Source organism: Dermacentor variabilis, chromosome 1 (assembly GCF_050947875.1).
Source record: "Dermacentor variabilis isolate Ectoservices chromosome 1, ASM5094787v1, whole genome shotgun sequence".
In the NCBI taxonomy this organism is placed as follows: domain Eukaryota; kingdom Metazoa; phylum Arthropoda; class Arachnida; order Ixodida; family Ixodidae; genus Dermacentor; species Dermacentor variabilis.
In genome coordinates this window covers 33,737,073-33,750,229 of record NC_134568.1, presented here as the reverse complement: position 1 = coordinate 33,750,229, position 13,157 = coordinate 33,737,073, and the positions used below count along the sequence as shown (strand labels likewise).

The window sequence follows — 13,157 nt, the reverse complement described above, 5'->3', positions numbered from 1 at the left end:
GCACAAGTATTATACCACGAATTGTTTTATTACGAAAAGCACACATGCGCTCCATCGCACTGTACTTGCATTGCGATAAGCCGGCATATGCGAGCTTCCCTCGCCGTCTAGGAGGCTATGCCCTCGCAAGCTTCGCATCTGCTGCGTCACGTGCTGGCCTCACGTGACGAACCAAGCCGGCAAAAAGGCTGCGTGCTTTCTCGAGCCTACTGGAAAATAACGCACTCGATCGCGCTCGAATGGGCGCGGCAGATTATCCCATTGTTTTCTCCCACACGCCTGCCCCACAGTTTTCTATCAGCTATCAGCGACATCAAGGTCGGCTTACCTAAGCGAAGTACTCTCTTAAAAAAAAAAAAAAAGATTCGACCCTTTAATGTTTGACAGTACACCAAGTGGAGTATGATCGCACCTCACTGCATGTACGCCAAAAGTGCGGGAGAAGATCCCCGATTCTGCGATGTCGTTCTGGCAAGTTCACGTAGTACTCTTTCTAACCAAAATGATGGCGTCGCGAGCTTTCTCAGTCAAAAATGCTGATTAATGTATTTAAGTTAGCTTTCCTGCATAAACGGCTGCAGATATAGCAAATTATTCGTGGGGATGTTGGGGTCGACCGTTGTGACTAAGTAATTTTGTGAGCGCTCATTTGGCTATATAGTGCGGACATTTTGCCGCGAAAGGATAGGCGCTTGGCAAAACTACGGGAGGCAGCTCAGCTGAAACTGTTGCTATAAGGCCGACGCCTGATGCCTATGCCGTGCACTGATTCATGGCACAACCACGCTTCCGCGCTTAGGCGTTATATTCAGCGAATCACGCCGAGACGTGGACAATTTTTTAAGCGCGCATCCTTCGAACTACTACCTTTTCTTTTTCACTTCCTTTTCGGTTATCTATTGTTTTCTTCTTTTTTTTTTCCCGTATAATGTCGGATCTAGTATCTCCGGACAAGCGATGCGCTTGTTGAACTTGTTGATTAGGGGGATTAGTGTCAATTGCGACACACAATTTGACACTAAGTATATATGTACTATTGCATGAAATGCTGGTTGCCTTGAGCATTTGTACTCAAAAACTCTCGATAGTACCGGATTCACATTGCTAATGGGCCTCGTTGTATGGAATGAATTGAGTTTTTTTTTTGCTGCTTTTGATATCCAAGAAAAGCAACCAGAAACCGCTTTTTTTTATTTCACCGAGACCTCGCATCTCTGCCACTAACCTATTACTACGTGTACAAACTGGGCCTTCCCATGTCAGTGGGTAAAAGCCATGGACTGCAGTGCGTCGAACCCCTTTCTGCGGGAAGAAAGTAGACATTCGCCGTGATTGAGGACACGTTCTCAACCGCTGTGATGCATTTTGATTCATAAATTTTGATGCATATGGCTCTTTAAGGTTGCTGCGACGCCATTAAACCTTCAACATCAGTAAAAAAAAAAAGAAATGAAAACGCATGAGACAAGAGAAGCAGCTGCCTACATCTACAAAATTGAATAACAAGGTGGTCATACTCACGTTCCTTTTCCGGGCATAGACTGGAAAAAAAAAATACACAGGGCTACATTATGTTCATGTTTGCATTGTTATCTTTCTTTTTGTTCGGCGGTATTGGACCAAGCGGCATAGTAACTAACTTGTTTTTCTTACTGCAGGCTACAAATTGGAAGATGATTAAGAGCTACATTCAGAGGAAGCTTTAGCTCGGGAGCTCCTATCTAAATAAATATAAAAGGAGAATTCGTTTTTCTCGGCAACCACTGCTCCAAATTTCACAAGGTTCATTGCATTTAAAAGAAAAGCTTAAAATCTAGTGACAGTTGGTTTCGAATTTTCGATTTAGGTCGTCATTTTTTTATTAAAAATTGTCAAAAATCGCAAATTTTCAAAAACGAAACATCAAATGTACAACTCCGTAACTCAGCAATGAAATAAGATATCAGAATTCTTTGAATTGAATCTAATAGTACATCTAAAGCGGACAAAATTGATATGTTACACATGAATCTGAAAAAAAATTAGTAATACGGAAATGCAGCGTTTGCAGAACCCTCGTACGCAACGTAATAAATTCACCTAAGATGTAAATATATATATCTAATTTGTCCACATTGAATAATCTAACGGATGCAGTTTACAGAAACTCGAGATCTGTTTTTGATGCAGAGATAATTATTTGTAAACTTCGTGCTTCTATATTTTTCGAACTTTAGAATTTTTGAGAATTATTTTAACAAAATTGAGGCCCTAAACAGAAATTACGCTTCCACAGTCACTAGAATTTTCCTTTCTCTCTCAAATGCAACATATTTCATTAGAATCGGCGGTCCAGGGGTTACCTCCGAAAAGCGTTTCTGCGTTTTACATGTATTTGAATAGGCCGCGTCGGAGTTGGGCCCGAGCTAAAGCTTCCTCTTAAAGCTAGCCTTACTTGATAGATTCGTGCATTACTTCTTCACTTGCGAAAAAGAGAAAGAAAGAAAAACTCTAAGACCAGCAGATTGAGTTCCAAATAATAATTATATTTATTACGACATATGAGCGCAGTGACACTCCGTTGACAAGAGTAAATGGGATCATCCTAAGGAAAGCTGGCACGATAATATTAAGCATATTAACATTAAGATAATTAAGGATGCACGGAGGGGGTAATAAATAGGACGAAATTGAATAAAATAATTCAAAACAGTGAAGCCACACAGGTATGTGAGATAGAGACACTATCACCGGGAAAGTCAAACTGTGTTATTAACTAATACTTCTGCATTATCAATACGGTCATTCTTGCATCGAGGAATTGAATCTCGTTAAGGGGTCCATGGAGAAAGACGAAAGACGGGTGCCAACGACTCTCCGAAGTTTCCGCACAATCTTGCCGTGACGTCATAGATTTTGACTGCGTCTGATTGGTGTTGTCGTTAATTAAAGAAGGGCTACACAGTATACGCAAAGGAACCAAATGCTTAACCCAGCAGGTTTAAAGAACTTATATTCAGTGGCAATGCCGGCTCAAACATGAGAATATGCTCTCAAATCCGCGACGTTACATTAACGCGCAACGGCGCTAATCAACTTTTTCCCATTAAACAAAATAACTAAATATTGAAAATAATGTTTAGAAAGAATACTAGTCTAAACCGATTCAGTGTTGTTTTTTGGTACTCTTTATTATATGTAGATAGAATATGCGCGTTACCTTCTCCTTAAACAAGATATTTGTTCCTTACCTGCAGTAATGGAGGGTTACGCTGACACACCACTACTGACAAACCGCAGATTGGATGGCAGCGTCAAAAATGGCAGTCTAAACAAAAACGAACTTGCGACATTCCGCTATTGACCGCAGAAGAAAATTCAGCAGATTCCTTATAGCTGAACAATGTCAGCTACAAACCGCCAGTCATTGGTTCGTGTCACTAGCTGCACAAGATATTTCCCGGTCAGCGTGTCAAGGCACAGGGCACCGATGACACGGGCAGCGTTAGCACAGCTTGAACGTACCTTGTCCACGGCGAGGCTGCTGAGTCTCACGTCGTACTTCGTCTCCCTTCGAACGACAGTCGCAGGGGGGCAACGTGGAACAAAGAGGTGAAACTGCGTCAATCCTTTCAACCGAGCAACAAACACATTGCATCATGACGATGCGCGCCATGCCTCCGCCGCGCGGTGGTTCAGTGGATACGACGTTCTACTGCCCAGCACGAGGTCGCGCGGGTTCGGCTCCCCAGCCGCGGCGACCGCATTCCGATGGGGCCATAGTGTAAACACTCTTTTCAAGGAATCTCGGGTTGACGAAGTTGATCTGGAGCCCCCACGAACGGCGTACCTCGTGTGGCGTGCGCGTTGCTTTAGGACATTGAAACCCACGATTTAGTTTGATGCCACTGTACGGTTTAAAACGTGGGCAACGGGGTTTCGTATGAAGTTTTCCACTGCAGCGCTTCCTTAAACACGGGGCGTCCGCCTCGCAATCTCTGACTGGGAAGGGATAGGGAAGTAGAGGGAGGGGAGGGTGCATGTGTGTACGTGTGTTTATGTCCGATCAAATGCTTCAAATATAGCGTGGAGTTTAAAATTAAATTTCTCCACAACCGGCCCCACTTGGATTTGAACACATGCGAGTGAGGCAATATACATTTGGGGGACGAGAGCCCTATTGCCTCAAGATCTGTCACCCGACGACGGTGGACTCTGAGCACAGTGGCAACTGTGCGTGTATCTCTGAGTCCATAAGGAGCCACTCTTTACTGGACTTGGAATACGGTATGTGTGTTGCATATAAATTGTTCTTGACACGATGACCACTCAACGTCAATGCCAACCGCAACGTCACAACGACAATGCCCGCTTAGTTTGCATAGTAGCTCGCAGTATTCACAGGTGCCAAGTGCCTATATATTAGTACTGAAAATGTACAGAGAAGATGAAATCGCTGAAATCTTCTATGGGACACTACGTCATTTCATTCGTGCTATCAGTTGTATAAGGTTTAGAAAGTTACAGGCGGGTCACCCGAACGAGTCATCGTGTTAAAAGCCAGAAGCATTTGGCAGAGCAACTGTCTACTCACTTGCGGCCTAAATATTGATTTACACAATAATGGAACGCGAAAAATTGTGTAAACTGCGGGAACTGGCAGAGAGAACGAAAGAGCAACCGCCATAACGCTTGCTGCTCAGTGTTTGGTTGCCGCGGCTTTGTCGCCGACTGCTCCGTAATCGAACCGCGAGCCCTTGCGCAGGTTTCGCCGACATCTGGCGGCGGAGGGCCGAGCTTAAGGGCGCTCGGTCTAAACGGGCGTGCGAGAGCACTAGAATTCCGGTCTACAGAGCACCTGGCCACCAAAACAACAGTTCGCTAGGTTCTCGTCATAGCGCACTGCTATAACGGAGCGCCGAGAAGCTGGCACACAGGACGAGAGTTCCGTACTCACTGGCAGGCTACGCGGCAGCGGCTCAGGCACAGCTGGTAGGCGCCCAGGTTCTCAACTTTTCTCGTACATATGTCTGTCGCAGAAGGAAGGTTTACATAGTGTGAACAGCTGCGGTTATATTAGTTAACATGCGCAAGCCCCCCACAAACGCCATACCGAAGCAGAGGCTAGAGAAAAAGAAAAGGGGGGGGGGGGGTGACGAAGAAGCACTCGTTACCGCGTCAATAAAAGTAGTATACTGGAATAATGCGTGGGGGAAGAAAAAAAGTTCACCTATACCCCGACACCGCGTAAGAGCAGGAACACTACGGAAAGTACTGAAACTCGGTGCCCGAGAAAACAAAGATCGACGCAGCTGTGAGCATTTTTCCTTTTTGTATCGGTAGACCTAACCAACAAGATTCCTTAAGGCAGCCACTCATACTAACGGTGGTCTAAGGGTAAAAAGACAATCAGTCTATTGTGATGTTTTGAAATAGCTGGACGTGTAATGGTGATTTCCGTGGCGCTTCATTGCAGCTGTATCTTACAACGTAAGTAATTATTAATTAATAATTTATACAATGAGACACCGCAAGGCACTGTTTTAGCTCAGGAAGCTTGCGACATATACAAATCTATGTACCATTACCACTGGCATCGCGTTACAGAAATGCCATATAGCAGATTAATAAACTTATACAAAGGCGAAAGCTATAGTAAAACCCACAAAATAAATTGCAAAATTAGGTGCTAAGAAATTTTTCGATAGATTGAACTTTATATTTAGATTTAATTGAGATAAACTTGAACTTTAAAGAATATTTAAACTAATTAATTTAGTGCACACGATAATATTGCGGAATTGAAGCCCGTTGTTGCAAAAAGCACAAAGGAATCCTGTTGAAAATTTAGCGCTAACACCGCTTATACTAGCACCAGTGGTGATATATCATTCCTATACACGCATATGAATTCATTGGTGCCCTTGTTCATTTATTCACAAAAGACCTTCCTCGTGTGACACTGGACAAAGCTAGACGGAACAACGTCGTACTTTGAGGACCAATGTCTCAACAATGGTGCCAGTCTCAGGTTGTCTCCTAAGTAAACATGCCCGGGTACTGATTGGCTTCAATTATGAAACTGCAGCCTGTGCCACAAAGAAGTAAAGGTTTTATTAGAAAGAAAAAAAAAAGAAAGAGAACTATTTCCGCTGCGATGTCCTGAGAAAATTGGTTATTCTCATTTCAAGCTGATGGTAGAGTAAAGGCGTTTTGAGAGGGATGCATGCCAAAGGTTAATTAGTGAACATGGGCAAGTAGGGCGGTCATCTTTCGTACCGAACGTGGCAGACCCAAATAAACAATTAAAGCACAACTCGGTTGCATTTCTTCAGCCGAGTCCATTATTTCGCGAACCGTAGTAAACATTACTTTTGATGATGCAAAGGAGTGGCAAATGTGCAGACCAGCCGGCTGATCGGTGATCGTGTTTGCAAGTATCACTTAGCAAACACGTATCTAAAGAAAATTGTCTACCGGAGACCACCTTCACGGGGCCCCCGCTGTTGTGATGTTCCTTTTTATCGTACCTATATACGTACCCTCGTCCGCAGCCTATCTCCTATGTACGCCACGAAAATTGGTGCGTCGCGTCGGGCAAAACGGCTTCAAGACAAAAAATAGCATGATAGTTTGCGTATGCTCTTTATGTGGTACTGCTGGACTCAGTTATGCAGTGCTCGTGGCAACATCTTTCAACCAAGAGGCCAGATATATCGCGTGGTCAGAGTCGGTGCCCCTTCATCCTCGACACATTGACGGCTCCTGTAAAGGTCGCTTTTCCCCCAATGTAGTATTAATGCGACAAGACCCGCTTGATCAACGGAATAATGGAAGGGGTCGCGGGATCCTGCCAGCTTCGCGTGAAGACAATCAATGCAATTGCTGGTGACTAAATATCTGATAGTCTCACGAAAAGCACGGCTGGAGAGCTTTCTAAGAATAAAATCGTTGGAGAATCGCTATCGCTCAGTCGCTTGGGAGGTGGCTTCCCAACGCTAAGTAGTCGAGGGTCTCTAATTGTCGACATTATACTATAATAGCTTGAACTAACATATTTCAGCGTCACGTCGTACACGGGTGAGACAGGGGGCATCTTGTTGGAAGATACATTCAGCAACTCGAGCAAACATTCTTTATAATGTGCCAATTGCATAATGAATAAATAAGGTTAATTGTGAAAATTTCCGGATATTTCCATAAGGAATCGAGTGTTGACTGAAACATTGTGGAGCGCGTTCTTTCTCCGGAACTCTGAAGAAAGCTAGCAGCATGCGAAAAACTTATGCTACTGACTGCCTCCGCGCATGAAATTAAGGCGCTCTCAAGCAAGGTTTCAACGAACAAAGCCCGCAGGCTGGCTACAAGGAAGCGATTCAAAGAGTTTCAACCATCCGCAGTGGATTAGCGGCTATGGTGCTTCGCTGCTAAGCACGAGGTCGCGGCATCAAATCACGGCCGCGGCGGCCGCATTTCGAAAGGGGCTAAATGCACAAACCTGGGGTCCTCCACTACGGGCGTGCCTCATAGTGAGATAGTGGTTCTGGCACGTAATACCTTAGAATTAAATTTTAATTGATAATGTTTCGATAAGTTTTGGCCTCCAGCTTATCGCTTGCCATTTCGGACTGCAGATGGCGAGCGATAAGCTGGATATGTAGTGGCTGACATAGGCTATCTGGCTTGTTTTAGCAGGACCGGTCGTTTGTTGAAACTGGCCTAAGCAGACCTTATTACACCCGATGAATTTTTCAGCGCACAAATACACGTAGCCTATTGTTGAAAATAACCGCCTCTTGTTGGCCTGCTCATTTTGTTCTTGATATGCTGCGGCTATCACGACTGACCGGCTCCTGTTCTTATACAAACCGCTCTAACGCACGATTTGCGTTCCGAGTTGCAGACTCTGGCCCGTATTCACAGACACACAAAAAAGAATGAGGTGGTTTAACCCGCCAAAACTAATTTCTGAATTTGAGGCACGCCGTAGCGGAGGACTCCCGAAATTTCGACCGCCAGGGGTTCTTTAACGTGCACCTAAATCTAAGTACGCGGGTGTTCTCGCCTCCACTGAAATGCGGCCGCCGTGGCCGGGATTCGATCCCGCGACCTTGTGCTCAGCAGCCTAACACCATAGCCGCTGAGCAACCACGGCGGGTACGTATTCGCAAAAGAATGTTTTAATTGGAATTGTGGGGAAGGGGAATAGAAAGGGAAACCGCAAGTACAAACGAAAAGCTTTGTCAACTTGGCCCTAGGTGCGCAAGTGCTTAGTGATGTCATCCTTTTCTATTTCGCGAGATTTCTACAGCAATAAAAAAAAATAATAAAGCAGGGGGAGGTGGTATTCAGTGAGTTATAAAATCATGAACTCCAAAAGTGCACTCATCGAGAGTTCATCGCAACGCGTTCTACACACTTCTGATTGATGCTTGGGTCCTGTTGTGCGGAGCTTTCTTTTTTTTTAGACTATATAGATTTTTTTTTTCATCGAAAGTCTATGAGCGTATAGGGAAGGTGGCGCTTTTGCACAGTGTTTCCTACAGGCACGGCAGATGTACGTTGCCACGAGTATCGTAAGTTTGACAAGTATAAATAAAAACAAACGTTAACGAACTTTTTTATTAGAACCTCGGGGGCAGGTTATGTAACAGATTTGGAGGCAGTCTCACTTCAGTGCTTTATTGCAACCTCACTTTTTTTTTTAAATCTTGAAGATCGCACCTAGTTCGATATATGCATAATCCAATTTCAATGGTCAATCCAGAGGCAACAACGAAACCGAGCATGCCGGGAGCCTAGAAAAGGCATCTCCGATACCAGATCAGACGGGAAAGGCCCCTTGGCGGCGAGTCCGGCCACTCGTGGTAGATACTGACTCGGCACGTTTTTCTTGGCAAGCAGCTGCCGCGACTTGCCGTATAACACTGCCGCTGCATTCCATCATTGAGACTTCGCCACATACTGCTTTACGGGGCGTATTCTATCTGATCTGATAGCGGAGATGCATTTTCTATGCTTCCAGCGCGCTCGGCTTCGATAGTGCCTGGTGTGAACGTTAAAAGTCGATTATGTGTGAATAACCTCAGGTTAGGTGCGATTATCATGATTGAAAAAAAATGGGGGTGAAAATATTACCGCCTCTGAATATTCTATATTATTCCTTGGGTAAGTTTTCTTCTCACGTTTTCTTTTCTTCCGTCCTTTATTTTCTTTTTTTCTTTTACGTGTTATATATCTATCAGACTACCTCTTCACACAATCGTTTAATTTTTTTTTTTTGACGAGTTAAGCGGTATTTTCCCTCTTCTTATTATATGTATAACTGATTATAGGTACGCGTCTTTAAATGTTCGTTCTTTAAAATCTCTTTTTATGTTTTTTGAATATCACGTCGGTTAATTATCATGTAGAAACATATACATTTATATTCCTAAACTCAGCGTCTAACTACTTTATATTGGTCTATTGGTCATTGGTCTATTGTTGCTTCTTTCTTGTTTTCCCTTCTTCCCGTTAACTATATTGACTAAATGTTGTTTAACGACGCTTTGTGCTTAACGCCCTCGTCCCCCCCCCCCCAGCCTTCCCCCTGTGTACTGACATTTATGAATATATACTATATTGCCCAACTTCCATGCTCTCGAAAGAGAGTAGCAGTATCGCAAATAGAAAGAAAAATAGCTAAACTGTCCTACAGTTCTAATACAGAAATTAATTAACGAATTTCTGTTCATTATTCCTCTTATATTCATATTATTACCGCTAAGTATGTCCGCGCCTTGTTATACGACTCCTCTCCAAAAACGGCACACTCGCTACACTCATAGCCGTGTTTTAAAAATCTGTATAATATTTTAAAAAAACACCATGCGCATGTATATTTTATTGCATAAGTAGACGGAACTAATTAGCTAATGATAAGCATAGCAAATAAAAGAGGAAAAGAAAGAATACAATAACAAAGGAATAATACGAGTTGCTGAACACAACTTCCAGCAATACATTTTCACCCTCGTCCGTCCAAAATGTGCGCTTTAATCGAAACTTTATATAATTCAATTCAATTTACTTCAGAGACCAGCCAGCATCAGAGAAAAACGCGTATTGAACTGGGTAGCAAACCCCCTGCGACACAAGTCGCCAAGTATACTCGGCCGTTCGACACAGAATCAACAGCAAGACCAGATTATTACGCTTTGCGTCGTTCACTTCGTTCCGTCTGTGGACAGTAGGACCAGCGACCACTGTTTCGAACGCGCACCATATAATGTGTGCAAGGGCGGCAGCTAATATTTCCAAAATATTTGGGTATATAGGGAGAATGGCTGCTCGCATGTCGGTATGTCTCTGAATGTGCGATAATTATGCGCAAACTCTATGTGCGCGGAATAGGAGAGCTCTGTCGGAGCCAATTTCGGCCACACTACACAAATAAACCTGCCGACCCCTCACCACCGCAGCCACTCCAATTACTGCCGTCACCAGCACACAACATCGCCATTTATCGTGATAATAATTTATTAAACCGCTGACCAGGATGTTCATTTTGTCACGGGGCTCTCCAGTAGGCACCACAAAAAAAGTTGGAAAAAGACAGCGCGAACGGACTAAGACGAGGGAAGAATGCAGGACGACCGCTTGAGCAGTTAAAACTGAAAAAAAAAAAGTTTTACTCAACTAATCTTTGGCTTAACGCGTCCCAGCATAACGCTAAAACCCATACCCGTATTTAACAAAAAGCCATTATGGGAACAATATTATTTGAATTGCATTTCCAAAACAAAATAAAAATAATTATAATAAAATGAAATATAACAAACGTTGATTCCGGCTATGGGCGACACGAAGTAGCACATTCGCAAACTTCAGCCGTTGGACAATTCGCTGGTATTTAAACTGGTCTATAGATGACCGAATTGTTGCGCTGAAACAAACGCTGACAGCTGCATCGCCCCAATCAAAAGTCGTACACGTGCAATTATACTTTTGCCCATTCTTTACGCTCGACCAACGGCCACCGACCGTGAGGGGTAACTCGGCGAAAAAAACAAAAACGAAAGCTGACACGAGCGAGAAAACGGCTCCGATCGACGCTGCACATATGCCTGTGTAAGTACACGGTTGTTTACCGTCTCTGATGATATCGCAGACTATGCCTCCGAAAGTGGCCGCGAACTCGTGGTGGGTGCGAACACATTGGCAGTGCTTCATCTCCAGGTTCATTTCGCAGTCCTGGACGCATATCTGGTGAGGCGGGAGAAAAAAAAAAGAAAGAGGAATAGGAGCGCAGGCAGAGGCGGACGAGGAGGAAGCGTCAAGCGCGCAAAATGGACTCCGTCAGTATGCACTATAGCGCACGAGGTTAAGTTATACTATAGCGTGAACCAAAGTTTCTATAGATGTAGCACGAACACTGGCTAAAAATTTGTCATTGCTCGTAAGTGATGCTCTGTGCGTACATACACAGTTCAATAACGTTACCGAGGCCTTAGGCAGTTGTTATCAGTTCTGGCCTCTCAACACTGGCTTCCATGGGCCTGTGAACTGCGTTACGGGCGAGCGCTGTGGTGTCGTAGGAGGAACGATGGGCCCGGCTTCACACAGGAAGTACAGGCACGGTAAATGCCAAGAACGAAGCGGCATTTGCTAGTTACGGTTAGTTATAGATTTGCGGTCATATGCCCCACCTCGTTCTTGGCTTGCCCCATAGCATATGGGTTATAAAATTTAAGTTTTCTGGAATTTAAAAAAAAAAGAAACGCCTGTTGCAGATGGCATAATTCTAGTCCTTCAGCTGAATTATTCAGAGAGGCGGACATTAGTTTCACGAGAAATCGAAACACTTATTCAACTAATTAAATGAATTGGCCAGTGAACTTGTTAGAGAATTACTTTACGGCGCATATTGCAATTTACGAATTCTAACCGATGAGATTACAAGGCGCATCCACTTGAAATGAATTTCCAGAATGATACCAGTTTGGAGATGTGCACCATCAAACTCGCCGTAAATATGCGCTGTTGTTCCACTTGCCTTAAAAAAAGAAAAAAAAGAAAGAGAGAAAAAAACAATCTTTCATACATTGAACCACAAAAGTAAGTGGAACACCTATGTATTTCGTCCCGCGCTTTTTGGGAAATAATATCTGGAAACTGGTGTCATCCTGGAGATTCAAGTGGAAAGGTCTTGCAAACTCACCGGCTAGAATTTGTAAATTGCAATATGCGCGGTAATGTAATTAATTAAGAAATTAATCAGTACATTTTTGCGCTTTAGTTGAATATGTGTTTCCATTTAACGTTCTTGTAATGTCCGCCTCTTCGAATAGTCCAACTCAAGGACAAGAATTATGCTACCTGCCGGAGGCGATGATTTAAAATTCCGGGAAAACTCAGAAATGGTCACGTGACGCGTGATCACTTGATCGTGATCAGAAATCGATCGTGATCGATGCGTGATCAGAAATGATCGCGTCGTCACTTAACGACGCGACGGACCGCGAAGGAGGTTGCGGCTTCAGCATGCATTGCCACACAGCTCGGCTTCCCTTAGTAGTGCTCGAGCTGTATCGCCCATGTAAACACGCGTCACTCCTTATTTCGGCTGGCGTTGCTCTCTCGCGTGTCGACGCGTCACTGGCGGGCAAAAAGGAACCGGCAGCGTAGCATGGGCGCGCTGCATTTGTGCTGAGCCATTTGTCGGCGTATACGACGCTGTATGCTTCGCCTTCCTCTCGAGACGCTCAGAAGCGACAGGGCCTGAGAGTGAAAACCGCGTTTAGAGAGAATCTCGTAAGCCCACCTCGAGTTCCGGCACCAGCCGCTTAGACGTACTCTGTGTGTAGGGTACGCAATAACTGCAGCCAGTATTCGCACTACGCAATTGTTTTTTCTGAACTGAATGACTCCTTCTTCGCAACATAATCTTAAACTCATTTTTGTTGTTGTAGCGCCAGTTTCATGATGCACAGTTTTTCATTCCGCAGTCTCTATTCATTATCGTTCATGGTTTGCCACCTAAATATGTGGCTACGGCGTCTGTTCTGTTTGCCATGCGGGGTCTATTGCTTTGTCAGCATGTCATTGCGACAGCTTTTACTCCCTGCCCCGACAATCACGTGCGATATGGTGGAAATACACGTTGCGTTAAATTAGATTAGATATTACAACTTACG

The 13,157-nt window shown here is 44.1% G+C and overlaps 1 protein-coding gene across 1 annotated transcript in view; it reads right to left on the bottom strand.

The window, feature by feature from the left end:
* The window catches only part of LOC142571222 (acid-sensing ion channel 2-like), a 71,309-nt gene that overhangs the window by 21,395 nt on the left and 36,757 nt on the right, over positions 1–13,157 (bottom strand). The window contains exons 7-10 of the mRNA XM_075679502.1: positions 11,112–11,226; positions 4,937–5,009; positions 3,505–3,550; positions 1,522–1,541 (exon numbers count right to left, since the gene is read on the bottom strand). Coding sequence (XP_075535617.1) covers positions 1,522–1,541; positions 3,505–3,550; positions 4,937–5,009; positions 11,112–11,226 — 254 coding nt within the window. The remainder of the gene's footprint in view (positions 1–1,521; positions 1,542–3,504; positions 3,551–4,936; positions 5,010–11,111; positions 11,227–13,157) is intronic.